This window comes from Tauraco erythrolophus, chromosome Z, assembly GCF_009769465.1.
Source record: "Tauraco erythrolophus isolate bTauEry1 chromosome Z, bTauEry1.pri, whole genome shotgun sequence".
Taxonomy (NCBI): domain Eukaryota; kingdom Metazoa; phylum Chordata; class Aves; order Musophagiformes; family Musophagidae; genus Tauraco; species Tauraco erythrolophus.
This window is the reverse complement of record NC_141496.1, coordinates 57,873,688-57,901,101: the sequence shown is the minus strand read 5'-3', so window position 1 is coordinate 57,901,101 and position 27,414 is coordinate 57,873,688. Positions and strand designations below refer to the sequence as shown.

Sequence of the window (27,414 nt, the reverse complement as noted above, 5' to 3'; positions counted from 1 at the left end):
AGGCATCTCTGCTCCAGCATAGGCTTCTCCACAGGCTGCGGGTGGATCTCTGCCCCACCGTTAATCTCCACGGGCGGCAGGGGGGGCCGCCTGCGGTCTCTCCACAGGCTGCGGGGGAATCTCAGCTCCGGCACACCTCCTCCCACTCCATCTTCACTGTCCCCGGTGTCCGTGTAGGTATTTCTCTCAAGTCTCAGTCCTCTCTCTGCTGCAGCCATGCTGGGCCTGATGAACCTCAGCAGTCCCAGCAGGATGAACTCCACCCAGCAGGCGCCCTGGGAGCAGGGCACTTCGGAGCTCTCCAAGCCATGCCGCCACGGCCACCTCTAGTTGGGTAATGGCGGCCCAGCGCAGGCAGCCGCCCACCCAGGAGGCCAGGGAGCCAGCCCCCACCTCCCCTCTCTCTTCAGTGTAGGTCCAGCCCTGGTTCACGCTCCTTTGTCTCCATTTCAGATAGGGCATTAACAGAGGTGCTGACTGGCTCAGCCCTGGCCAGAGGGGATGGGGGGGGGAGGGGGCGGTTCGACCTGGCCAGAGGCTGGTCCGACCAGTTTTGGAGCTGGGGAAGCTTTTGACAGCTACTTTCAGGGGCCATTTCCACAGCCCCTCCTGTGCTACCAAAACCCCATCACGTAAACACAGCACATTAAGCTTTTTACAGCTATTTATAGGGACCATTTCCGCAGCCCGTCCTGTGCTACCCCATCATGTAAACCCAGCACATTGTCTTATTAAAGGCAGAGGTGAGGAGAACAGGGAGAATAATACCTAGTCCATAACCCTGGTTAAAAGGTTTGTCCTGTAATTTCAATTTTTTTTTGTGATAAAAGGTTTCATCTTGTTTAATGGAATCATGAAATACAGTTAAAAGGGGTCTCTGGTGGTTATGTAGTCCAATCTTCTGCTCAAAGCAGGCTAATGGACTAACCAGTACACTTGACTTTTACTGAGAATGTGGGGGACTGGTGGGACAGGCATTACATAGCATGAAGGGGTGCTGCTGCTTTTAAATTAATAATGACTAGCAGCAGTGTCAGATATCCTAAAGAAATGGCCTTTAACGAGATGCGGGAGAGGTTTAATTCTCAGCTGCAGACAGAACAAAATTCTATACCTGAATTTAAAATATAGCAATATTTAAAATGTTACCAGCTTCACTGAGAATCCCCTTTTTGTTGAGTATAAAGACATTGCTGTGTAGCAATTCCCCAGTCTTATAAGAACACTTTGCTATTCTGATGTGCCTGACGGTTAGAAGTGACATAAGGCAGGTATTACCAGAGGGTGCAGAAAGGAGTGTGACTTATTTTGCTTATGCGTATGGTGAGATGTGGAGAAATTACAGGACCTGCTAAGTTCTAAATGAGTTTCTTGGTTTCACTGGGATAGAATTTTAGAACCAATTTTCTGTTCAGAAAAGATACATTTCTGAAGTAAGCTGCGTTTTTAGACCGCAGCGCCCGATTTGGTGAGAACAAAGTTGGTGAGACAGACTTAGTTTGTAGGCAGCCGTGGTATGCAGGTATCCATAGTGATCAAGGACTTTTTAAACTTGTTCTTGCTAATGACACAGATGTCCAAGAACCTGGGGGAAGCTGGCCAGGGTGACTGACACTTAAATTGGCAGATGGGTATTCCATACCACATAAGGTCATGCTCGCTATAAATTGGAAAGTTTGTTGGGAATGGCCTCTCTTTCTCGATGGTCACCATCCCTGGAGGGTCTCGCCTGTTGTTCTGCTCCTGAGGCCTACTCTGTCTCTCTTCCAGGCTTCCAGTTTTGTAATTTTCCTACTCTGGGATCACTAGTCAGGAACAGGCTGGGTATTGGTCAAGGGGTGGTGAGCAACTGCACCATACATCAATCACTTGTCTGTATTTTTTTTTTATTATTATTATTATTATTATTATTATTATTATTATTATTATTATTATTATTATTATTATTATTACTATTATTATTATTATTATTTTTTCCATTTTATTTTATTTCAATTATTAAATACTTCTTATCTCAACCCATGGGTCTTCCTTTTCCTGATTGCCCTTCTCAAGTGAGGAGGGGTCACTGGGTAGTAGAACAGCTGGCTATTGTTTAGCTCCAGATATGGGCTAAACGTAGACAATGAGCAATTCTCAAACTGAAAAGGGATCTGCAGACTTGGATCACATTTTGCAGGAGTGCAAGAAGCCCCATGGAAACTTACTTGAGTGTTTTGGTTTTTATTTTCTCTCCTGTTCTCTCTCTCCTCAGGCTTAATAAGGTCCCTCTAAAAATTCTGGGCGTTTTATCATACTTGTGAGCCTGAAAGACTGAGGAGGAGAGCAGATAAGACACAAAATATTATGGAAAAGGGAATCTAATAAAAATGTTAAAAAGAACTGAATGCCTGCTGTGTTTTCATAATAACTCTATTTGCATTTTTGTTCTTGTATTTAAAAACATACTTTTAAATGTGGCATTAATATCTCCCCAGTTGATCTGTGCTAGACAAACTTTTTCAGTGTACTACAATGTGCTGAGTAAATTCCTTTTAGCAGTGCGTAACTGTTTTGTTTATGGTGTTTAATTTGTTTAATTGTTATGGAACAAGAGAAGAATGGGTGGTTAGAAGAAACACCAACACTCCTCCAGCACAATATGGAGAACGCAATATTGGGTAGTGCTCCTTCTTGTTTCCAGAAAAGCGTGGAACTATGAACAAGGAAGGAGTACTGTAACCTGAAGGTGCTAGCCTAGAGAGCAAGTTTAAAGGAGGATCGTATGACCTGCTCAAGGAGCTTCTGCTGGAGATGAGTAAAAGCAGAAAAATGCAGCAGGACTATCCTATGGAGCACCAAGAGATGAGAACCCTACCACCTTGCAATTTTTGAAAGCCATGGTGTCCTAGATATCAGAACCAAAGCACATGCAGTATTAGCCAGTTTGTCCAGCCTACTCTGCCACTAGCTGTAGATTATCATGAAATACCAGAGCTTGCATCTAAAGTCACAGGCTACAGGACACACCTGGGTGGGGAGAAGAACTGCACCCTTAGACCACATGCAGGCTGGCAGGCTGCGTATTCTGCCCACTGAAGGTTGCATTCTGAAAGGAACTGAAACAAACCAGCACGTAACAGGATTATTGCCTTTCTGTTGTCGTCCATTCTTCATTTTCCCGTTTTGTACCCTAGTTTTTTGTCTACATTTACTTTCCAGCTAATGCAAATTAGTATCTTTGCTTCTCTACTTCGATGTTTTATGCTATTTAGTCTGATTTTAGGATCAGAATGGCCTAGAGACTAGATGTGCTCGCTGACTTCTTTATCTTAGGTCTTCTACGTTCTGTGTCTTTTCACCCTGAGCCATGGCCCACTCCTACTATGCATGCAGAGTTAAAGGCTAGCTCCTGGCTTTAGCACAGGTGCGTGCTTCCTTCAACAATCTACTGAACTTGGAGTTTGAGTGGATGATCACGCCCAAAGGATGTGTAAATATGTTACCTGGATCAGCTAGTTAAGCCATTTGAGCTCAGTGATGCCTGAAGTAAGCCATGCAGTCATGCCCTGTAGCATGCGCTGTGCTTTTCTGTGTGCTTGTCCTCCATGTAAAACAATGTACCTGTTATTGTCATTAAATTAATGATTTCCTGCAAAATCTTGCATCAGAAAATTATGTGAGTGAAGTACTATAAGGTTAGGAAAAGCCTAATGCAGATTTTTCTGTGTAGGCTTACCACAGCTCTCTATACATGAAGTAACCACATACGTGATCAGTGACTGCTTTTTCTGCAGGTTTCCTACCTCCTCTGCAGGGTTCAGAGAACCTCACCAGGATTTTGCTAGCATCCTTCATCCAAATCTTCTACTGCATGCAACTTATTAATTATTATAATTTCTTGTATGCATGCAGCCCTTTCTATGGTGCTTCTTATTTAAGAAAAACAGTCACAAACCCTGCCAGATTATTTTCAGAAGATCTTTGTGGTTATCTTTCCTTAACGATCAGGGAACTGAGACAAACACGGATTTAAGTCTAGGTTTTCATTAACTTTGTATGAGTGATTTGCTATACCTAACCTTGCTTCAAAATATTTTAACTATTCATATTTCTCAGCATGGGTTCTATGGTATTGTTTATATAGTATCTCCACCATCCACATGAGATACAGGTCTGTGTGAGCTCACCCACTTCACCCACTCATTTCCTATGTGATACACAGCCAAGCAGAGAGCAGGGGAGTAGTGCTTGCATTGTCTCCTTGTAGCTTGTATGGAAATTTGACCCAAAATACCAGCTTGCAGCAACTAGGGGTGCTGAGCTCATATTGCTTACAAAAGTTAAGTCAGTGCTTTTCAGCCCCCTTCCCCACTACCTCCATTAGCTGTCCTTTGTGGGACATTTTAGTATAGAAACTGTTCATTGAAGGACTGAGCTCTGCCTCGGTCCTTATTCTGATTACCATAAGCTGCAAACGCGTGTTTGTTGAGCTCTGGGTTTGACTGGTTCTTGGCGTCTGAGTGTCCTCCTTTTCAATGCAATTCTATCCTCCACATTGGTCAGCTTCTCCAAGCAATACTTTCTCCTCCCTCAACTGTTGCTTTTCCTGTGCAATCTAGCGCCTCTTCTGAGGCTCCTTTCTGACTGCACAAATGGCTGACCCTTTTTTTATTTTCTGCTACCTCCCCTCCTCGTCCCAGAGCAAAAACACAACAAACATTGTTTTCCAAATATCTTATTGTTGCCTTTCTGACTGAATGGCAAGGTTGACTGATAGGCAAAGATTAAAATCCTGTTTGACTACATCGCTGGGTGATTCTGCAGGTTGCTTGGTGCTGCGAGGTGTTGCAGGTGCTGTAAGGTAAACTTCTCGATGCTGTACCTGGCCTCCTAGTATCTTAATTGCTGTTGCAGCTTGACAAGAGGCATTACCAACTTTGCCCTCAACACATCTGTGCATGCAAGTTCCCTGGAGGGGCCTACATGTAGATTTATCTCTGGGGGAATATTATAACCTGAATGTATCAGCTTTAACTAAACTTGCTTTGCATGAGCTAATGGGTGAAAGGAATGCATGTTATTTTAGCAAAGAAATTAGAAAACGTACAACAAGGTTGAAACAAGTGAGAAAAAAGAAACCACAATGATAAACAATTCCAAATCCCACTTATGAACACATTTTTTCTTACATTTTTATTCTGGCTAACCTAGAGTCTTTCAGCAACATCTCAGAAATGGAGCAAGCAGAAATGTTCAACTGCTTCTCTTCTCGTTTTCCTGTCCTGGGGGCTTGGGAGCACTGTCAATAAGCTTCCAATATGTTCTTCAGTTGATACGTTTCCTCCATATTAAGCAGCTTATTATCCGAGTGTGTTTCATAACTTAAGTAACATTTGACACATTTACGTTTTCATTGTATCAGTTTTTTTTTTCAGAAACCATGAAGGCTCTAGTAGAAGCATAGATGACATGAGGTGTCAAAATGCGTTTTCTGAACCACTTTTTTTTTTTCTCCTCATGAATTGTAGAAGGTCCTGGTACCACATCTGCATGGGGGGAAAAAAAGAAAAGAAAAGAAAGACATAGCAGAGGAGGCAAAAACACTAGCAGAAAGTGTTCCCTGATAACTGAAAGGGATGTAGATCATCTAACTTTTACAAATAGAAATGGAACTCTCTGGAACGCTAAGCAATGGGATTTACCAATTACTCAGACCTTTCCGTCTGTCCCTCTGTCTAGCCATATGAATAGTATTGTTAGTGCTTGACTTCCCTTCCTCTGCCAAAGTCCTCCTTAAGTCAACATTGATGTGAGCCACCCATCATCTCCAATATCACAGCAATAAAGGTAGTGGGGCAAAAGTCACTGTCAAATACCACAGCGTGGAGTTTGCAGAAGAGAGGCACCAATGTATGTAAATGTGCTGCTTCTACTAAGATTGTGCTCTAAAGCCTCCTTGTGATATTGCTCCTTCTATACCTAGTTGAATGTCCTTCCCTTTTACTTCTGCAGCTATCATGGAGTCTCTTGTTCTTTGTTTTCACTTTGGAAAGGAGAAAAAGGATACATTTCTCACTTTCTGTCCCTAACAGTTTAGAAATGAGTTGTGAATATACATACTTTTTGTGTCTTCACGGTAACACCAGGCTGACGTCTTTGTTAGCTCTTTTCTTTATTCAAATGAGCTTGTAAGCACACTCAATTAATACTGAAGCGCTTAATTTTGTAGCGCAGCCAGAGACACGATTTCTCTAGATTGTACTTCTCTTCATTTTATTTGCTTTGTTTCTTCTAAAAAGATTGAAATTTTGTCATGGTTTAGCCCAGTTGGTGGCTAAGCTACCACTCAGCCACTCGCTTATTCCGCCTCCCCTCCTTCGGTGGTGTGGAGAGGAGAAAAACGTAACAAAAGGCCTGAGGGTTCAGATGAGAACAGGAAGGGATCACTCACCAAACATGGCCCCCGTCAAAACAGACCTGCTTGGGGAAAAATCAGTTTGATTATTTACCAGTTACTTGAGGGGATAATGAGGAACAAAGCCAGATCTTAAAAAAACACCTTCCCTCTACCCCTCCCTTCTTCTCAGCTCTAATTCCTCCCCACCAGTGGCGCAGGGGAACAAAGAATGAGGGCAAGTTGCAGGTCAGTTCATCACACGTTGTTTCTGACACTCCTTAAAGGGGGACGACTCCTTACACTCTTCCCCTGCTCCCACATGGGTCCTTCCTCACGGGAAAATAATCCACAAACTTCTCCAAAGTGTGTCCTTCCCACAGGATGTGATCCTTACCCATCAGATTGCTCCAATGCGGGCTTTCCCCACGGAATCGCAGTCAGTCTCCAGCAGCAAAGTGGGGCGCTTCGGAGCTCTCCAGTTGGGTGGTGGTGGCCCAGTGCGGGCAGCTTCCCACCTCCTCCCTCTCTTCTCTGCAGGTCCTGCCTGGTTTGGGTTCCTATGTGTCTTTCTTAAATATGGCATTTGCAGAGGTGCTGATTGGCTCGGCCCTGGACCAGAGACTGGTCCAACCAGTTTTGGAGCTGGTGAAGCCTCTGGTATCTTCTTACAGGGGCCATCTCTGCAGCCCCTCCCCTGCTACCAAAACCCCACCACATAAACCCAGCACAAATTTGAACTGAGGAGTTGAGTTGGCTCAGTACAAGGCGTGGTGTAATGCCAGAGGCAGAGCGGCAAAGGGAAGCACAAAACGTGACGTTCTCCTTTTGGTACTTTCAGCAAGTTGTACTGTGTAAATTCCCTACAAACAATGAAGCCGCTCCAGGCTGGTGCAGCTATCATCCCATCATCCTCTCGATCACCTGTTCTTATCCTCTTGTCTTCTGCGGATACTGACCTAGCTGTTTTTGCTGGCTCTGGTAGCTACAGTAGAAAACCATTCATTGCTTTAGACACCAGTTTTCCTACAGGTTCTGTCCCCCGTAGCTCCCTGTGTTGCAGTGCAGAGGAGGATGGGACTGCAGCAGGGGCAGCCTCAGTGACATTGCTGCGGAAGCACGATCTGAGGGAGCTCAGGCACTTCGGCGAGGAAGGGGCGAGAAATGCTTTCAACACTCACTTGTGATTGACATCACAGGTGGCGGCGGCAGCAGCAGCAGCAGCTACTGGCCTGCAGTGGGCAGAGCCGCTTCAGCAACTGCAATGGAGCGAGCAGTGGTACCATCTGCCGGCGGCATCAGAGATGGCTTTCCACGAATGCCAACCTGGAGATGTTTTTGTTCGGGATATCTTCCAGTTAAAAAATGTTTTCTGCATTTGGTTATTCAGTGCGAGGTTTAAATATCCCCGAGCACTAAATTTCATTACCCCAGCCTAAAACCTCGATGGTAACGAAAATGGATTCCAAGAAATACAGCGCTGGAGGCTTCGTATTTCCCTCCAAAGCCTGTGAATTGCAAAATGGCCCCGCTCTGCACCCCGTCCGGAGCGAGCCTGACGCACGGATGCGGGGGGCGAAGCAAAGCCTCATCTACAGAGCGCTGACGACCGCACACCCGGCTGCGGGACCCGCCGCGGAGCCGGCAGTAACCGGCCACCACCAGCGCCAGAGAGGCCGGCGTGACGCGCTGTGACGTGGCGTGACGCCTCTCGCCGCCCCGGCCGGCGGCGTTCACCGCGCGCGCCGAACGCCGACGCCCCGGGCTGGCCGCAGCGCTCATTGGCGGCCTCTCCAGATCACCTGAGGGGTCCCGTTCCCGCAGTGGCTCTGCAGCTGATTGGCTCGCCGCGTCAGGCCCCGCCCCCGCGCGGGAGGACCCCGGCGCCGCCGGCGCGAAGCGATTGGCGGAGGAAGCTGCCGCTCCCTCGCCTCCGCGCCCCGCTGGGCGGGCGCCAAGGAGCCCCTCCCCCGTCGCTTTACCGTGGCCCGGGCTCCGCCGTGTCGGGATGAGCCGCGCTCCCCCATGGAGACCAAACGGGTCGAGATTCCCAGCAGCGTCTTGGACGACCTGTGCAGGTAGCCGCGGGGCGAGGTCGTTCCCGGGCCCGCCCTGCGCCCGCCGGCCCCGGCCAGCCCATACCTCCCGCTTCCCCTGCGCGGCGGCGCCCCGGCCCTGCGGTGCTGCGGGCCGTCCGTCCGTCCGTCGCAGGGGGCAGGGTGGTCGCTCCTCCCGCCCCGACCCCCCTCCACCTCGCCCGGTGCGGGGCGTGCGAGCGGTCCGCGGTGCCGGCGTAGCGTGGGGACCGGGTTGCTCGGCGCCACTCGAGCGCCCCGTGGGCTGGGGGCACTCCGAGCGGGGAGCGGGGCGGCCCGGGAAAGGGGCGGGGTCGGCAGTCCCGCAGCGGCCGGGGAGCGGAAGGAAGGGGCTCGGTGCCGCTCCCTTACGGCTCCGTGGCCCGAGGCGCCACCCCCCTCGGTGGAAGCTGACCCGGCGGGCCGGGAAGGGTGCCCGCCAGCCCTCCGCTGCCCTCGGCAGAACCTGATGTGGAGCTAAGCCGGCGGCGGGGAAGAAGCCGAGTGGGGAAGAAATGGCAGAACGCGATTTGTGGGTCTTTCTTAGGGCGTTCGGCAGCTCGTGCTGTTTGGCTCAGAAAGGGAAAACTGTGTCGGCGGTGTTGGCGCGGGTGAAAGGAGAGTTGGAAGCGTGAGATCTGGAGTGATGAACTGGTGTGATACATAGCGTTCCGAAGTCTGGTTTCATTTAGAAGCGCTGTCAGGTGGCCCCTTCTGCTGATTTACCTCTGCTGGGAGAGAATGTTCCGCTGAGACAGAGAAGGAAGAAGAGCCAAAGGAATACCCTTCAGTCTGAAACTGTCGTCTCCAGCTTGTCAGTCCTTTTCGAGTGAAATGGTTAGCTTTTCTCATCCTAAAGGCTGCGCGTTTAAATTTTCATAAAACGTGGATTCACTTTGCTCGGGAAGGCCCTCTTTCCGCTTGTGGTCTCAACCTCCAGAATTTTATGCTCCAAAGTGGATGCAGTATTTGACATGAAATAATCCTTCTATTTTACCACTTCGAAAAGACCCCTTCTGAACTATTTACGTACAAGAGGGAAAGGTTGCTAGAGATGAAAGACAGTCCACTTGGAGCAAGTACTGCTTTCAAATGAGTAAAAATGATTAGAAGTGAGAATAGCGCAGGAAGCTACAGCTGCTCTGCTCAGTAGCGTTTTGTCATATATTTAATGCAAGAGGCAGAGTTCGTGATAACGCAGGTAAACTTTCTAAGTCTGGCCTCTGAAGTATGGTCGTGTTTCCATCGTGTCTGCTTTGGGCTGCCTACAGAGAGATGGGGCTTGTCTTCTAGGTGCCTGCTCATGTATGAAGCGGGGTTTAAGACTTCTTCAGAAAACCCAGAGGGGAATTAAAATGCTTACAAAACTGAAATAGCCGATTAGTGTGACTCCTGTGGCGTAACTGACAGAAAGGCACATGAGTACTCAGGTCTTACATTGTTATAGGGTCAGTCCCTCCGTCTTACTGTGTTCCTCTGGGCTGCTGTCATCTGCAAAACATGTAAAGTTACCTGCTGTAAAGAGTATGTTCAAAACACTGTGAAATGGTGTTTTGTCTTGTTAATTGTATTAACATAGTTGTGTGGCTTTAATATAAAAAAAAAAACCCAACACCTTAAAATCGTAGATCAGGGACTTTTAGTTACCATCTGTCTCACTCTTCATCTTCTCCTGATTCACCTTGTTGACTTTCATTAGTGCTAACAGATCAGCCCTGCTTCAGGTTTGTTGCCTTGCTTGGATGTGGACAGAACGATTGAAAGAAGTGGAGAAGTCAGGCTTTCCTGTGGGAAAGAGAGAATCGTAGAATCATAGAATGGCCTAGGCTGGAAAGGACCTTAGAGATCATCTAATCCAACATCCCTGTCATGGGCAGGGACGCCTCTCAACTAGATCAGGCTACTCAAGGCTCCGTCCAACCTGGCCTTGAACACCTCCAGGGAGGGGGCATCCACAACTTCTCTGGGCAATTTATTCCAAAGTCTTACCACCCTCGTACTGAAGAATTTCTTCCTAAGATCTAATCTAAATCTGTTCTCCTTCAACTTAAACCCATTTCCCCTTGTCCTATCAGTGGACACTCTTGTAAAAAGTCCCTCCCCAACCTTCCTGTGGCTTCCCTTCAGGTATTGGAAGGCAGCTATTAGGTCCCCCTGAAGTCTTCTCTTTTCAAGGCTGAACAATCCCAGCTCCCGCAACCTGTCCTTGTAGCAGAGGTGCTCCAGGCCTAGGATCATCTTTGTGGCCCTCCTCTGAACATGCTCCAACAGACCTATGTGTCTCTTATGGTGGGGACACCAGAACTGGACACAGTATTCAAGGTGGGGTCCCACAAGAGCAGAGTAGAGGGGGAGAATCACCTCTCTTGTTCTGCTGACCATGCTTCTCTTGATACATCCCAGGATGCGGTTGGCCTTCTGGGCTGCATGAGCACACTGCCGGCTCATGTTGAGCTTCTCATCTATAAATACCCCCAGATCCTTCTCTTCAGGGCTACTCTCAGCCCACTCTGTGCCCAGTTTGTGTTTGCGCCTAGAATTGGTCCGACCCAGGTGAAGGACCTTGCATTTTGACTTGTTGCATCTCATGCAGTTAGCACTGGCCGATTTCTCAAGTCTATCAAGGTCCCTCTGGATGGCATCTCTTCCCTCAAGTGAGTCCATGGCACCACACAGCTTGGTGTCATCGACAAACTTACTGAGGGTGCACTCAATGCCATCATCCATGTCACTGACAAAGATGTTGAACAGCACTGGACCCAGAACAGACCTCTGAGAGACACCACTTGACACTGGTCTCCATGTAGACATCGTACCATTGACCACAACTCTTTGAGCGCGGCCCTCCTGAACAGCCTCTCCCCATCTTTCTTGTAGGCCCCCTTTAAGTACTGGAAGGCTGCTATAAGATCACCCTAGAGCCTTCTCTTCTCCAGGCTGAACAGCCCCAACTCTCTCAGCCTGTCTTCATAGGAGAGGTGTTCCAGCCCTCGGATCATCTTTGTGGCCCTCCTCTGGACCGGCTCCAGCAGCTCCATGTCCTTCTTGTGTTGGGGACTCCAGAGCTGAATGCAGTATTCCAGGTGGGGTCTCACAAGAGCAGAGTAGAGGGGCAGAATCACTTCCCTCGACCTGCTGGCCGCACTTCTTTTGATACAGCCCAGGATACGATTTGCTTTCTGGGCTGCCAGTGCACATTGCTGGCTCATGTTGAGCTTCTCATCCACCAGCACTCCCAAGTCCTTTTCCTCAGGGCTGCTCTCAATCCTTTCTCCGCCCACCCTGTACTTGTGCTTGGGATTGCCCCGACCCATATGCAGGACCTTGCACTTGGCCTTGTTGAACTTCATGAGGTTCTCACAGGCCCGCCTCTCCAGCCTGTCAAGGTCCTTCTGGATGGCAACCCTTCCCTCCAGCATGTCCACAACACCGCGCTACTTGGTGTCATCTGCAAACTTGCTGAGGGTGCACTCGATTCCACTGTCCATGTCACCAACAAAGATGTTAAATAGCACTGGCCCCAGTACTGACCCCTGAGGAACACCACTCGTCACTGGCCTCCACTTAGACATTGAACTGTTGACCACAACTCTTTGAGTGTGACCATCCAGCCAATTCCTTATCCACTGAGTGGTCCATCCATCAAAACCATGTCTTTCCAGTTAAGAGACAAGGATGTCGTGTGGGACAAGTCCAGGTAGATGATGTCAGTTGCTCTTGCCCTGTCAATGCTGTAACCTCATCATAGAAGGCCACCAAATTAGTCAGGCAGGATTTGCCCTTAGTGAAGCCGTGTTGGCTGTCACCAGTCATCTCCTTATTTTCTATGTGCCTTAGCATAGTTGCCAGGAGGATCTGCTCCATGATCTTGCCAGGCACAGAGGTGAGACTGACTGGCCTGTAGTTCCCTGGGTCTTCTTTTCTTCCCTTTTTAAAAATGGGGGCTATGTTTCCCCTTTTCCAGTCAGTGAGAACTTCACCAGATTGCCACGACTTCTGAAACATGATGGATAGTGGCTTAGCAACTTTATCCGCCAGTTCCCTCAGGACCTGCGGGTGCACCTCATCAGGTCCCATGGACTTGTCCTCCTTCAGGTTCTTTAGATGGTCTCGAACCTGATCTTCTCCTACAGTGGGCGGTTCTACATTCTCCCAGTCCCTGCCTTTGCCTTCTGTGGCTTGGGCTGTGCAGCTGGAGGTCTTGCCAGTGAAGACCGAGGAAAAGAAATCATTGAGAACCTCAGTCTTCTCCATATTCTGGGTAGCCAGGTCCCCTGTTTCCTTCTGGAGAGGGCCTACATTTTCCCTAGATCTCTTTTTATCACTGACATATCTATAGAAGTTTTTCTTGTTGCCCTTGATGTCCCTGGCCAGATTTAACTCTATCAGGGCTTTAGCTTTCCTAACCTGATCTCTGGTTGCTCGGACAATCGCTCTGTATTCTTCCCAGTCTTCCTGTCCTTGCTTCCACCCTCTCTATAGGCCTTCTTTTTGTGCCTGAGTTGGTCCAGGAGCTCCTTGTTCATCCTTGCAGGCCTCCTGGTGTTCCTACCAGACTTTCTCTTTGTTGGGGTGCACCGCTCCTGACCTCGGAGGAGGTGATCCTTAAATATTAACCAGCTTTCTTGTGCCCCTCTTCCCTTCAGGGCTTCATCCCATTGTGCTCTACCGATGAGATCCCTGAAGAGACTGAAGTCTGCTCTCCTGAAATCCAGGGTAGTGAGCCTGCTGTGCACTCTCCTTGCTTCCCTAAGTATCTTGAATTCCACCATTTCATTATCACTGCAGCCAAGGCTCTCCTTAAGCGTCACGTTCCCCACCAGCCCTTCTTTGTTGGTGAGAACAAGGTCCAGCAAAGCACCTCTCCTCATTGGTTCCTCTACCACTTGGAAGTTATCATCCATGCATTCCAGGAACCTTTTGGATTGCCTATGCCCTGCTGTGTTGTCCCTCCAACTGATATTGGGGTGGTTGAAGTCCCCCATGAGGACCAGGGCTCATGAACGTGAGACAGCTCCTATCTGTCTGTAGAGGGCCTCATCCACCCAGTCCTCCTGGTCAGGTGGCCTGTAGCAGACCCCCACTACTATGTCCCCTGTCCCTGCTCTCCCTTTAATCCTAACCCATAAGCTCTCATTTGGGACCTCATCTGTCCCCAGGTGCAGCTCCATGCACTCCAGCTGGTCTTTGACACAGAGGGCAACCCCTCCTCCTCTTCTCCTCTGCCTGTCCTTCCTGAAGAGCCTGTACCCTTCTATTCTGACACTCCAGTCATAGGATTCATCCCTCCACATCTCCGTGATGCCAATAAGATCATATCCCAAAAGGCGCGCACACACTTCTAACTCCTCTTGCTTGTTCCCCACGCTGGGCGCATTGGCATAAAGGCATTTAAGTTGAGCCCCAGATGAACCTGACTTCCTGGCTGGAGTGGCTGGAATTCTTTTCTTCTGTTCTTCAGGTACTTCCAGCATATCTTTATCATTCTTGATATTACCCCCCCTCCCCCTTCGAATCTAGTTTACAGCTCTGTCAATGAGCCCTGCTAGCTGTCGCGCTAAGACCCTTGTTCCCCTCTGAGAAAGACAAGTCCTGTATGGTGCCAGTAGGCCTGGTGCCATGTGGCCCATGCCATTATCAAAAAAGCCAAAATTGTGACGATGACACCAGCCATGGAGCCACTTATTAATCAACTGAATGCACTTGCTTCTTTCAGTGTCACTGCTCACAACCGGAAGGATGGACGAAAAGATTACCTGTGGCCTGACCCTCTTACCAGCTGTCCCAGGGTCCTGAAATCCCTCTTGATTGACTGTGGACTCCGTGTTTCAGTTTCATCACCACCCACATGGAAGAGCAGTAAAGGATAGTAGTCCGTGGACCGTACCAGGCTAGGAAGTTTCCTAGCGACGTCTTTAACCCGGGCTCCAGGGAGGCAGCAGACTTCCCTCAGAGCAGGGTCAGCCCGGCATATTGGACCTTCTGTCCCCTTCAGATGGGAGTCGCCTATAACTACTACCCTTCTTTTCTTCCCTGTGGAGGCGGTCTTGATACAACAGGTGGTCCTCTCTGACCCTGGTGACACCTCCAGTGGGGATGGTCCCTCAGCTACACCATCCATCGATGGGCCTTCCACCTCCAGAGCCTCATACCTGTTGTGCAGATGCACCTGGGGAGTGGAGGTAGGCAAGGAGCGGGGGGGTTGCCTGTTCCCCTGAACACAGTCTTCTTTCCATTCGTGGCTCACCTTAGACTTACTGTCTTCTGCTGTGTGGGGTGAGAAGTCAGAATGCCCTTTGTTTTGGGTTGCCTTTTCTGGGTCTTCCTGTTTATGTTTTTGCTTCAGGTCATGCAGTGCCCAACACCTCTGATCTTTCTCAGGCTCCTTGATACTTCTCAGCCTTTCTACTTCCTCCCGCAGCTCTGCAAGCATGATAAGCAGATCTTCCACCTGGTCACACCTCACACAGGTGTTCTCACCACTTACCATGGAGAGGCTCAGGCACTCCCCACAGCCTGAGACCTGTGTCTTTCTGTGGGAGCTCTGTCTGCGCTCTTACGTCCCTCTTGCCAGGTATGGAGATCTTTGCCTTCTGCCGGGTGGTCACCATGGTGGAGTTTTTTCTGAGAAGGTGACAGCTGTCAACTAAACCTTCCTCTTCAAGCAGCAGCCCAACTGCCTTTGTTTTTCTTCTTCTGTACTTTGTTTTTCTTCTTCTCTTATTAAATTCTGTCAGCAAATAAAACTTCAATACTCAAATAATTACAATTTCAGTATAACAGGTTTGGAAAGTTACAGGACCCATATGAATTCTCTAGTATCTTTCTATATGAACTGTAGCAGTGTGAGCTGCAAATCTAAGTAACTGTTAGTGACTTTTTAGGAGATGGCAGGAGTTCACATTATTCTTGCTAAGCTAAACAATGAAATAAATCTACCTTCAAGTCAAGTCTGCCCAGTAGTTCATGTTTGTTTTTTTTTTTTTTTTTCCCCTCTGTGTATTTGAAAACCAAAAAGCTAAGTTAAAGCTTAGATGTCCACGGAACATAGCTATTGGTTTTGTTTATATCTTGAACAGAGCTATTGGTTTTGTTTGTATCTTAAGAGTGCTAGAACATCTGTCGGACTTCAACACTTTGTCTTTGGACAGGGATATTTTCCTTTGTCCTGAAGCAAAAGGCCTGGATTCTCTGCAGAAAACTCTTTATTTGTTAGAAGTTTGTGTATTCAGGAGATGCAGTCATCAATACTTCTCACTGTATCTTTCATTTTACCTGCTTGATACTTTTCCTTATGACAGAAGGACCACTGTGAGCTGGTGCTAATTCCATCAACGTAATGCATTGCTGAATTAGTATGTGTTTGCATTTTACTTTAAGCTGAACTACTTTCTTCAGATTCCTTGCAGAGACTCAAGGAGGTTCCACACAGAGGCTACTCAAAGAGGCTCATGTGTAGCTCCTCAGATCACTTGCAGCTGTTCCAACTTATTCAGCCAATTAGACTAAATAGTCATTTCACTGTTCAGGTCAACTACAGCTGTTTTAATGCCTGTGGGTAATTCTCCTGGCTGTTGCTAACTCCAAAGGTATACAAAGGTGCCTTAACTGGTATCTTAATTTTGTATGTCTTGAGGGGAGGGTGTGGTGGTTCTTTTTTGTTGTTTGTTTGTTTTTGTTGAGCCCGACAGGTTAAAAAAAAACATTAAGTACTGCTGGGTAACCTGTACCACATGAATTATTTACTTTTGCAGTTGTGATTTAAAGCTTCCAAGTTCTTAGGTACTGTGCAGGATGACTGGATTTCTTTTTGTAGTAATCAATTTTGATCTTAAGTTGAGAAATACTGTTGAATAGTATAGTTAATTGGGCTAAGACTCCAAATATTTAGTGTCTGTAGTCACCTAAAACAGCTCAGTTTTGAGATACGTGAACTTCTAGGAGGGCCTGGATTATGTTCTTACACTGGGTTTGTGGCTCAGTGTTACTTTATGAGGTTTTGCTTGCAGTATTTATGTGACCATGTATTTTGCTGAGGGTAAAGTTTGGCTATTTAGTAGCAGCTGTAGCATTCATCGTCAAATTAAGTTTTTAATTGGACATAGGAAACCTATTTCTTCTGTGGGAGAAAAAAACCCTGAAACCCTGCAGGCTCAATATGTACTTGTGGATGTTCTCTCTGATATTAACCTTAGTGTTTTTCTATGCTGTGAGCAGTGGAATATATTAATAGTTTCATATAGGTTATAGCTGAGATTAAATGCAGGATTTTTAATGCATGTTACGAAAAATTCTTTTGCTTGTTGGCCTTATTAAATCAAGTACATTGAGTGAAGGGCTTTCAGCCCCTGGGCTCTGTTTGTCCTGTGGAGCTCAACATGTAAAGTTACCTGCTGTAAAGAGTATATTCAGAGTCAAATGCTTATAGCTGACTTCACAGAATGTAATTCTGAAGTTACGCAGCACTGAAACCTCTATTAGAGAATCAGTATAAGCTAGCTCTTAAAAAAAAACACAAAACAAAACAACAACAAAAAGACGAAAACAGAACCCTGTAACTCTTTCTGATAGTATAAAATAACAAGTAGGCTTTTATTCAGCTACAGAAGTCTGTGTGACAATTGAGTATAAGTGATAATGGTGGTGGTGATTATTGTTAAATGCTTTTTTTGCAAAACTATTCTTCTAAAGAGAACAAAAATAAGATTAAAACCCCTAGTCTAATGTACTTTCATGTAACATTTTTTTTTCCAAGCTGTCACAGTTTCTCTCTGCTGGTAAACTATATTAAAAGACTTCTGCGCTTAGACTTAGTATTCAGAGAGTAAAACGTTACTTGCCAGCATGTGAAAACAAATTGAAAGCTAAAGCCAGATACATAATGTCTTCAAACATTTGTTGAGTTCCTGGGTTGTTTTAGAATCATGCAATGCCAGGATACAATTTAAGCTAGTTCTCCTAGGTTACTGTGTGTTCAATCTTTGTAGTAGGACCACTCTGACCCGTTTTGTTAAATAACAAGTCACGCGTATCCACGTCATTTTTTTTTTTTTTTTTTTTTGTCATGCTGTTTTGTGCTACTGAGTTGTTCCTTACTGAGTAAGTAAGTGGAGGTACAGAGTCTTAATGTAGGTGTTGTGGCTTCTGGGTGCTCTCTTTCTCCTATAAACAAGTGCTGTTACCCCATCTTTTGACTTTAAGACTGTGGTGGCTTATCCTTGGCTAGCAGCGAGATGCCCATCCAGCCACTCACTCCTCTTCAACAGGATGGGGGAGAAAATAGAATGGACAAGCTTGTGGTTCAGGTTGAGGCAGGAGGGTTGCTTACCGGTCACCATCATGGGAAAACCAGACTCAACCTGGGGAAAATGAATTTTATTTGCTGCTAATTAAAATTGATTTTGATAGAGAGAAACAAAGACAAAAAATTTAAACAAGACCTTCCCCTACATTTGCATCTTTTCTAGATTCAACTTCACCCCTTCTTTCCTGACTCCTCTACCTCCTTCTCTGTGAGCAGCACGGGGAGATGGGGAATGGGGGTTGTTGTCAGTCCATAACACTTTATCTCTGCTGCTCCTTCCGCCTCATACTTCACCCCTGCTCTAGCGTGGAGTCAATCCTATGAGCTGAAGTTCCTTCAGGAAATACCCATCTGCTCTGGTATAGGATCCTCCACAGGCTGCAATGTGGACATCTATTCTGCCATGGAGCACCTCCTCTCCCTCCTTCTCTGACCTTGGTGTTTGCACTGCTGTTTCACACTTTTTCTCTCTGCCTGTCAGGCATTTTCGTCCTTTCTTAAATAGGGTTTCCTAGAGGCACCACCGTCTTGGCTGCTGGCTTCAGCCGTGCCCTGCAGTGGGTCCGTTGGAGCCAGCTGGAATGGCCGTGTCCAGTACTGGGCAGCCCTGGCCTGTCCTCAATGGAGACCACCCTGCAGCCCCCCGCTGCCAGCACCTGGGCATCTGCACCTAGTACAACCTAGAGGTGTCTGTTAGCACTTCAGTCACTCTAAGGAACTTCCGAGTTAACTTTTTGCTTAATGAGTAGTGTTCTAATTGGCTTTGCTCTTGTTACTCCAAGCCTAATGCTGGCGTGTTCTTATTGCTCTTTGTTACTACATCTACATGTTGTATCTTCAGATTCAGCTGCAGTGCTGGGGCAAGAAAACATCAACTAGTTACAAAATAAAATAGACCTTTTTCTTTTTTTTACCTTTAATCTACAGCAGTTTTATATGTAAGGGCTATTTTCAGCAGTAGTAGACCCTTCAAAAAGAAAGGAGCGGGTGGGAGGTGGTATTGGCAAGTAGGAAAATATTGTTTTGAAGTGAATAAGGTTATTTATGAAGGGGAGAGTGTCCCCTTCTTTAAGAGTATTGGGTCAAGGACCTTCTTTGATATGAAAACGAGATAATAGAGGAGGCTTCCCTGAGACATTCTGACAGCCTTCCAGTACTTAAAGGAGGCCTACAGGAAAGCTGGAGAAGGACCTTTTACAAGGGTATTGTTACCCAACAATGAAGGGGTTAAAGTTTTTGTGTAAGAGTTTCATGAAGGGTTTAGTCAGCAGTAGGTGATTTATGCATGCCTAAAGAAACTAACAAGATGTCCATCCTTGAAGCTGTCAGGAGTGATTAAAAAGGAGACTCTTTGAACTGTCTGCCCTTGGAGGGAACATCCCAGAAACTGCATAAACTTTGTTCTCATGCTTTTCTGAACTGTGAACATGCAGTGACTTGGGGGAAAAGGTAATTCTGGCAGGGGGAGATTGCGACCACCGACTCATGAATCACCTACCCTAAATACACCCCAGACCCAAAAGAAAGGGGCGGAGGAAGAGAACTGAGCATGCAAAATAATGTACATGTAAAGTGAGAGAAAATTAACCAATTGTTTAAAAATATGTAAATATGCTATGAATTATGCATGATTGTAATGTATAACTAATTTTCTGTTCAGAAGCTGAGTATGCACGCTAGGAGGAGAAATCCCCCGTGCACTCAGCGCTGCAATAAAGAATGCCTGCTTTCTAAAACTCCAAAACGAGTCTTGGAAAGTTCAGTTTCCTTTTCGGGTATCAGTATGTAGTGATAGGACAAGGGACAATGGCTTTAAATTGAAAGAGGGCAGATTTAGATTAGATCTAAGGAAGAAATTTTTCACTCTGAGGGTGGTGAGACACTAGAACAGGTTGCCCAGAGAAGTTGTGGATGCTCCATTCCTGGCCAGACTGGATAAGGCTTTGGGCAACCTGGTCTAGTGGAAGGTGTCCCTGCCCATGGCAGGGGGGCTGGAACTAGATGATCTTTAAGGTCCTTTCCAATCCAAACCCTTCTGTAATTCTATGATTCTGTAATAAAAAAAGGAGGAAGCGATAAACAAAATGTACAGGGACCCAAACCGGACAGGCAGTGATGAGAACCAAACCTGGCCACTGATTAGTGAGGGTGTGTGGGGGTGTGGGAATGTTGGGGACCTTCTTCTGGGAAACTAAGGAAAAAAGGCAAAAATCAAAACCAAAAATACATCGACCTAAGAAAACAAAAATGGAGGCAATGGCAATAAACGAAAGCTGCTGGTCACACTAACTGATGGGCTGTCAAGAAACCACAGGCACCGCTTCCGGGAAGATTGGCCTTTGCATCTGATAAGGCTGTAAACAAGGTGGGGATCCCAGACACCAGGCTGGGAGGGGTGCAGCAGGGGAAGGGGAGCAGGGAGGGACAAAACTGGGATAGGCAGAAAGAGGGACTGGTGGTGTGTAAAACTGGACGTCAGTACGCTTTGTCTGACTGAGCCTTTTGCCCTATTGCCACATGCCACAATCTGTCCTATATTGCTGCATCTTCTTATTAAATCTTTTCTTAATTTTCTCTGCATGATCTCGCTCTGCCTCATGTTACGTGCATGCTGTGAGGATGGAGTGCCAGCTACTGATGAGAGCTATATGTGTGAGCGGATGGGGTGGCAGCTACTTGGAGGGGTGGGGGGATGTCTCAGTGCCAGCTACTCACATGGGTGGGGGTAAGATTTGGCTAATCGTACTCTTCTTTCTTTCCTGGCAGCCGATTTATTTTGCACATTCCAAGTGAAGAGAGAGACAATGCAATCAGAGTGTGTTTTCAGATTGAGCTTGCCCATTGGTTTTACTTGGATTTCTACATGCAAAACACACCAGGATTACCTCAGTGTGGGATAAGAGACTTTGCTAAAGCTGATATCCTTTTTGTTATTGTGACTGTTTTCTGTCTCAGTGAGTAAAGTGCAAACTGAATATTATTAATCAAATTTCATACTTGCAGCGGGAAAGTGTGAGGTCATGTGTTAGTGATTAGAAGTTAGTTTTGTCATTTTTACGTGTTCATTGCTTCAATTAATTTGTTGCATCCACAAAAGAGATGTTTCTCACACTGCTAAAAAACTATGGAAAACAGGTAATTTCTGATCTTTGAAGATTTTTCCTTATAGTTGCGCTTTGACAGACTAGATGGGTTTCAAAGCTTTTCAAAGTTGGAGCTCTTCATAGTGTTTTGTCTCCTTAATTTAATCCCTTTCCAAGTAAATAGTAACATAAATGTTAATGTAGCTGAAGGTGGTGGGGTGTGTTGCCCCATGTGCAGTGGCATGTGTTTGTTCGAAGTATTGGCAGTTGCTCCTAGAAACAGTTCTGTTGGTAGGGGAGAGGATGTGTTTTTACTGAATTCATACAGTTGGCCTCTGCTTTTTTTTCTTTGCTTACATTCTTTGCTGCTGGAACGTACTCTATCTAGTTCTGGCTGGAGAAAAACTTGCGGCTTTCATCCAGCATGTGTTTTGTTTTAAGTTTTCGCTTACGTTCTTGATGTGGGATTGGGATATTGCTTCTAACTTTCATGATAATTTTATCTGTGGCTTCACTACACAACGTACTTCTCAGTTTAGTGACAGAGATTTACTTCGAAATGCTACAGCTTTAACAGTAAACTATTAAATTGTGCTAATTTTCTGTTGCTTGATAGTATGCAGGTTTTTTTATTATTTCAGGTATGTTTTTAATTATAAATGTTTCTTCAGACCAATAGAATTCTAGTAATTGTAGACAATGCTGGAAAAACACATTGTAATAGGTGTTATTTGTTCGTTACATCTGTCCCTCTCCAGCTCACATGTGTCAGAAATATTAGTTCTGCTGCAGTGGCATATTTTTAAGTACTTTGCTATGGAATATTTTTTTATTGGTAAGTTGATTTTATATTGTGATGGTTGCATGTGGTGGGGAGAGGTTCTGGTGGCAGGAGCTGGGCACCAGATTGGACTCCCATCCCCCTCGAGGTTTAAGCCAATCGATGCCTCTGCGAATCACCCTATTTACGTTGGGACGAAGGAACCGGAAAGGTGTGCCTTTGCCCAGGAGAGGGGAGGGGGGCGCTGCCCCCGCTCCTCAGCTCCCGGCTGGATGGCTGCCCGCATCGGGCCAGCGCCACCCACTGAGGATGGCGGCGGCAGAGCCGCTTGGGGAACTCAGGGAGCGCCCCGTTCCCGGGGTTCCCACCGGGCCGAGTTCACCCAGAGAGGACTGAGATCTGAGAGAAACGACCACACCAACACCGGGTCAGTGAACATGGAACGGGAGGAGGTGTGCTGGAGCTGAGTTTCCCCTGCAGCCAGTGGCGAGATGGCAAGCGGCCCCTTGCAGCCAGGACGGTCTCGGTGGAGCAGAGACCCACTCGCAGCCTGTGGAGAACACACATTGGAGAAGAGATGCTTGGGCCTGAGGACGGTACGCATCTAGAGTCCGTAGGATGACCCCCGTCGGTGGGGAGGTGTTTTGTTTAGAGGAGATGCCTGAGCCTGAGGACAGTCGTGAAGCATGGGCACAGGTAGAGATGCATTTAAAGTCTATATGACAACCCACGCCGGAGCGAGTGGCAACAACCCCCTAAGAATCCGAGACTGTGGTAAAGCCCTCACTGGAGCAATCCGATGGGGAAGGATTGCATCCTGGGGGTAGGACTCACACTGGAGGAGTTTGTGGATTTTCCTCGTGAGTAGGGGATCCACTGGAGCAAGGGAAAATGGTGTAAGGATTCCTTCTCCTTTAAGAAAGGAGCAGCAGTAACAACATGGGATGAACTGACTTGCACTCCCCCGTTCTCTGCCCCCCTGTACTGCTGGGGGGAGGAGGTAGAGCCGGGAAGAAAAGGAAAGGGGGGTGGAGAGGTGTTGTTTTTAGGATCTGGCTTTGTTTTCTTTTTATGCTCTTAAGTAACTAGTTTTGCTTGTCTTTATTCTTTTAAGTAACTGTTAAATTGTTTTGCTTTCAGAAAGCTGAGTCTGTTTTGCCTGGGACCATGGTTGGTGGGTGCTCCCTCTGTTCTTGCCTCGACCCTCAGTTCTTTTATTTTTTTTTTCCTCCTCCTCTCAACTGGAGAATGAGTGAGAGAGTGGCTGTGTGGAGTTTAGTTGTCAGATTGGCCTAAACCACAACAGTCCTTTTTGGCACTCAATGTGGGGCTGAGGAATTCGAGATAAGAATAGTGACTGGAAGAGATAACGGGCAAAACATGGACTCCACAGTGGTGAAAAACAGAAGGACCTTGGGAAACTTAGATTGTTGTGACTGGTGAAGGGACAAGAGGTCCACGACTGTCCTTACGATTTGTACTTGGACTTAAGATTGAGGGCCAAACTGGCCAATTAGTATTCCATATCATGCCGCGTCATGCCCAGTATAAAAGTGAGGGTCAGCCAGAGAGAAGGGCTTTTTGCCCTTCCGGGACTCTCACTTTCGGACTCTCAGAGTGCTCTCTCACTCTCTGTCTCGGGGCCTCCCGTTCATCTGGCATTGCAGTATTGGGTTTTATCTGTTTTGGGATTGCAGCTTCGGGACGAGACGGGCCTCAGTCAAGGGGTGGTGAGCAATTACACCGTACATCACTCGTTTGCATATGTTTATCCTTGTGCGTATCCGTACATATATATATTGGTAGTGGTAGTAGTAAATTGTTCTTATCTCAACCCACGGGTCTCTTTTCTTTTTCTTCTTTGATTCTCTCCCTCATCCCTGGGGATGGGGGAGTGAACGACTGTGTACAGTTTGGTTGCTGGAACGGCCTAACTCCATGGCATATATATTATACATAATATTAATACTTAATAATTAAGTACTTCTAGATTTACTTTGAAAGTTTGAGTTATAGAGATTGTTCATGTTTTCTCTGCATGGTGAATTTTGGTTAAGTGTATCAGAATTTAGATCTCTGTAACCTGATGCCATTAAAATTATTTTTTTTGCATAGTAAATACTTAAGTACAGCTCCCGTACCATAGTCTAAAAATGACTGTGGGAAAAGTTTATCTCCACTTACTTCAAGCAGGAGATGAAACTGTATTTTTGTCTGTCTCCCTTCAGAATGAAAAAAAATGTGGTTAAGAATAGTACATATTCAAAACAATGTTATGCAAATACTTTTTCTTCAAAATTAGGGGAGACCTCCCTTCAAACAAGCAGCCTTGTCTTTTTTTTTTTTGTTTAAATTGTCTTGTATTAGCGTTACCAAGTTACTCGATGCTTTCTGACCTTCAGAATTTGGTAATGGATTATTCAAAATATTGTTTTACTTCCAAGAGAATGTATCTTGAAAGCACTTAGGGAGTGTGGTTACTGTAAATGTTAGTGAGTATCTTTTGTGTGTCTGCCTGTGATTTGAAACTGGATGCTGAAGTTTATCTTCCTTAACATGCTGCTATACTCTTCAATCACTGCCCTTTTTTACTTCCTCAAGGGGAAGATGTACAAAAGGTTTTAGAGGAGTGGAAAGAATACAAAATGGGAGTGCCAACCTATGGTGCAATTATTCTCGATGAGACACTTGAAAATGTAAGTATGGGAATAGTTGTGCAGGGCTGGAGGGAAGGATGGCATATGCTGGCAGAAGTAATCTTTTTTTGTTTACATTTTTCATCTGGAGGGGAAAAAAAAAGTAGTGCTTCAGATTCACAAAGACCTGACAGTTACTTGACACTATTGAGTGTGTACAGAAATACAGTGTGAGAGACAGTAAACGTACTTGTGCCTGCTTTCCTACTCAGTTTTGTTGTTGTTGTTGTGTTTTTTTTGTCATTCTGAGTTGCATGATCCCATAAAAAATTTTGTGGTTCTTGCTAGAACATAGAAAATCTAATGGTTTCCTTCCTCCAGGTTAAAGTATCTTTTTGGAGAAGCAGGGCACGGTGAAGGAAAGACCCTTAACGGAAACTGGTTAGAATAATGGGTGTTTGACAGTTGCATCCCCTTGTATTTTGCAGGTTCTTTTGGTTCAGGGCTATCTAGCAAAGTCTGGTTGGGGATTTCCAAAAGGGAAAGTAAATAAAGAAGAGGCTCCTCATGACTGTGCTGCTAGAGAGGTAAGTTGTATTTGTTTGCCTTAAATCTGAGCTAATGAAATGAAGTTTTGCTGAGATCAGGGTATATGTGTTAGATGAAAAGACATTTTACTTAGGTATCTCTTTATTGAAATCAGGTAAATAACTAGTCTATTTTTGCAGGAGTCTTCTACTGTAGCTTTTAGTGCTTTTCTGAGTTCTAGAGTGATGATAAGGATGTGGTTATATAATTTAAAATCACTGTTTGATGTTTTTAATTGTTTTGCGCTAACTTGCTAAGTTGAGTGAGTACTATTTTTGAAGTTCTCTGCTGAACTATCAATTTACTCTTAAGTATTATTTTTGACACTTGGGAAATATTATGTACTTTGTGGCCTTTGGAGTATTAATTTCAAGGGCCATATTAATTGCAAAATGCAGAAGAATGAGAATTTAGCTTATATAGACTAGGCTATATAGAGAGGCTAAAGAGTTGAGGGTTGTAGAAGGTTATGTAAAAATTTTGAAAAACTTTTCTGGTTTTCAGTGATGCAAGAGCAAGGATCAATGTATATAGCAAGTAAAATCTGAAAAATAAAATAATCTATGTGATTTATTGCTGCTGGAGACCTAGATGTATAGTGAAGCTGCATATTAAAAATAGCCTGTAAAAGAGTATTACTGGTATAAACTCAATGTTCATGTCACATAATACATCTGGAATTTTTGAGAGGGAAAATTAGTATGAGGGAAAGTAGATGAATTAGTTTGCTTGATTGGACTGAATCTGAGAAATCATGGATTTTTTTTTCTAAATGTACCAGTCAAAGTTGCATGAATGAAAAATTCCATGTTTCCAATTCCCTGATGGTGCTTTCCATACCACTCATGTATGTAATATGGACTTGGAAAACCAAAATAAGACAGTAGATCTTAACATTGCACTATTATGTGATGGACACATATGAAATACACTTTAATGTTGTCAGTGTTCTCTGAGCGTAGAACATTGTTTATATAATAACAAATTGTGCTGGGTTTATGTTGTGGGATTTTGGTAGCTGCAGGGGAGGGGCTACAGAGATGGCCCCTGTAAGGAGATGCCAGAAGCTTCCTCAGCTCCAAACCTGGCTGGATCGGTCTCTGGCCAGGTTGGACCCCCCTCCCCTCTGGCCAAGGATGATCTGATCAGCACTTCTGCAAATGCCCTTGTGATGACTTGATGTAAAGGGGTTCTGGTGGCAGGAGAGGGGATTTGCTCCCTGTGACTTCCCTGGTTTTGGGACCAAGTCAGACCCGGTTCTGGCCACCAGATCGGACTCCCATCCCGCTCGGGGTTTGAGCCAGTCCACGCCTCTGTGAATTGCCCTATTTAAGTTGGGACAAAGGAACCAGAAAAGGTGCTTTGCCTGGGAGTGAGGAGAGAAGGGAGGAGGGCACTGCCCTTGCTCCCCGGCTCCCGGCTGGGGGCTGCTCATGCCGGGCCGACGCCATCCACTGAGGATGGCAGCAGGGGGAACTTGGGAGCACCCTGCTCCCAGGGTGACCACTGGGCTGAGTTCACCCAGAGAGGACTGAGATCTGAGAGAAACGGCCACACTGACACCCGGGTCAGTGAACATGGAATGGGAGGAGGTGTGCCGGAGCTGAGTTTCCTCTGCAACCGGTGACGAGATGGCAGGCGGCCACCCTGCAGCCAGAACAGACTCAGTGGAGCAGAGACCCACTCGCAGCCTGTAGAGAAATCCGCACTGGAGAAGAGATGTCTGAGCCTGAGGACGGTCGTGGAGCATGGGATGCACGGCAAGGTAGAGATGCATCTGGAGTCTGTGGGACGACCCATGCTGGAGCAAGTGGTAACAACTCCCTAAGAATCCGAGACTGTGGTAAAGCCCGTACTGGAGCAATTCGATGGGGAAGGATTGCATCCTGCGGGTAGGACTCACTTTGGAGAAGTCTGTGAATTTTTCCTTGTGAGTAGGGTTTCCACTGGAGCAAGGGAAAAGTGGTGTAAGGACTCCTTCTCCTTTAAGAAAGGAGTGGCAGTAACAACATGGAACTGCACTCCCCCGTTCCCTGTCCCCCTGTGCTGCTAGGGGAGGAGGTAGAGCCAGGAAGAAAAAGGAAAGGGCGGGGGAAAGTGTTGTTTTTAAGATCTGTCTTTGTTTCTTTTTATCCTCTCAAGTAACTGGTTTTGTTTCCCTTTGTCCTTTCAAGTAACCGTTAATAAATTGCTTAGCTTTAAGAAAGCTGAGTCTGTTTTGCCCAGGACCATGGTTGGTGGCTGCCCCCTCTGTTCTTGTCTCGACCCTCAGGGGTCTTTTATTACATTTTTCTTCTCCACTTCACTGGGGAAGGAGTGAGAGAGTGGCTGTGTGGAGTTTAGTTGCCGGATTGGCCTAAACCATGACAGCCCTATTTAAGACGGGGACAAAGGAACCTGAACCAGGCTGGACCTACAGTCAAGAGGCAGGGGACTGGTCCTTCTCTGGCCTCCCAGGTGGGTCGCTGCCCACACTGGGCCTCTGCCACTCAACTCGAGATGGCCGTGGCAGTGCCGCTTGGAGAGCTCTGAAGCACCCCACTCCTGGGACACCCGCTGGGCAGAGTTTGT

At 46.3% G+C, this 27,414-nt stretch overlaps 1 protein-coding gene across 1 annotated transcript in view; it reads left to right on the top strand.

Moving 5' to 3' along the window:
• Window positions 1–8,358: 8,358 nt before the first annotated feature.
• DCP2 (decapping mRNA 2) overlaps window positions 8,359–27,414 on the top strand; it is a 32,270-nt gene continuing 13,214 nt past the window's right edge. Inside the window, exons 1-4 of the mRNA XM_086629670.1 lie at window positions 8,359–8,454; window positions 20,522–20,673; window positions 24,188–24,315; window positions 24,744–24,842. Coding sequence (XP_086485796.1) covers window positions 8,402–8,454; window positions 20,522–20,673; window positions 24,188–24,315; window positions 24,744–24,842 — 432 coding nt within the window. The 5' untranslated portion in view covers window positions 8,359–8,401. The remainder of the gene's footprint in view (window positions 8,455–20,521; window positions 20,674–24,187; window positions 24,316–24,743; window positions 24,843–27,414) is intronic.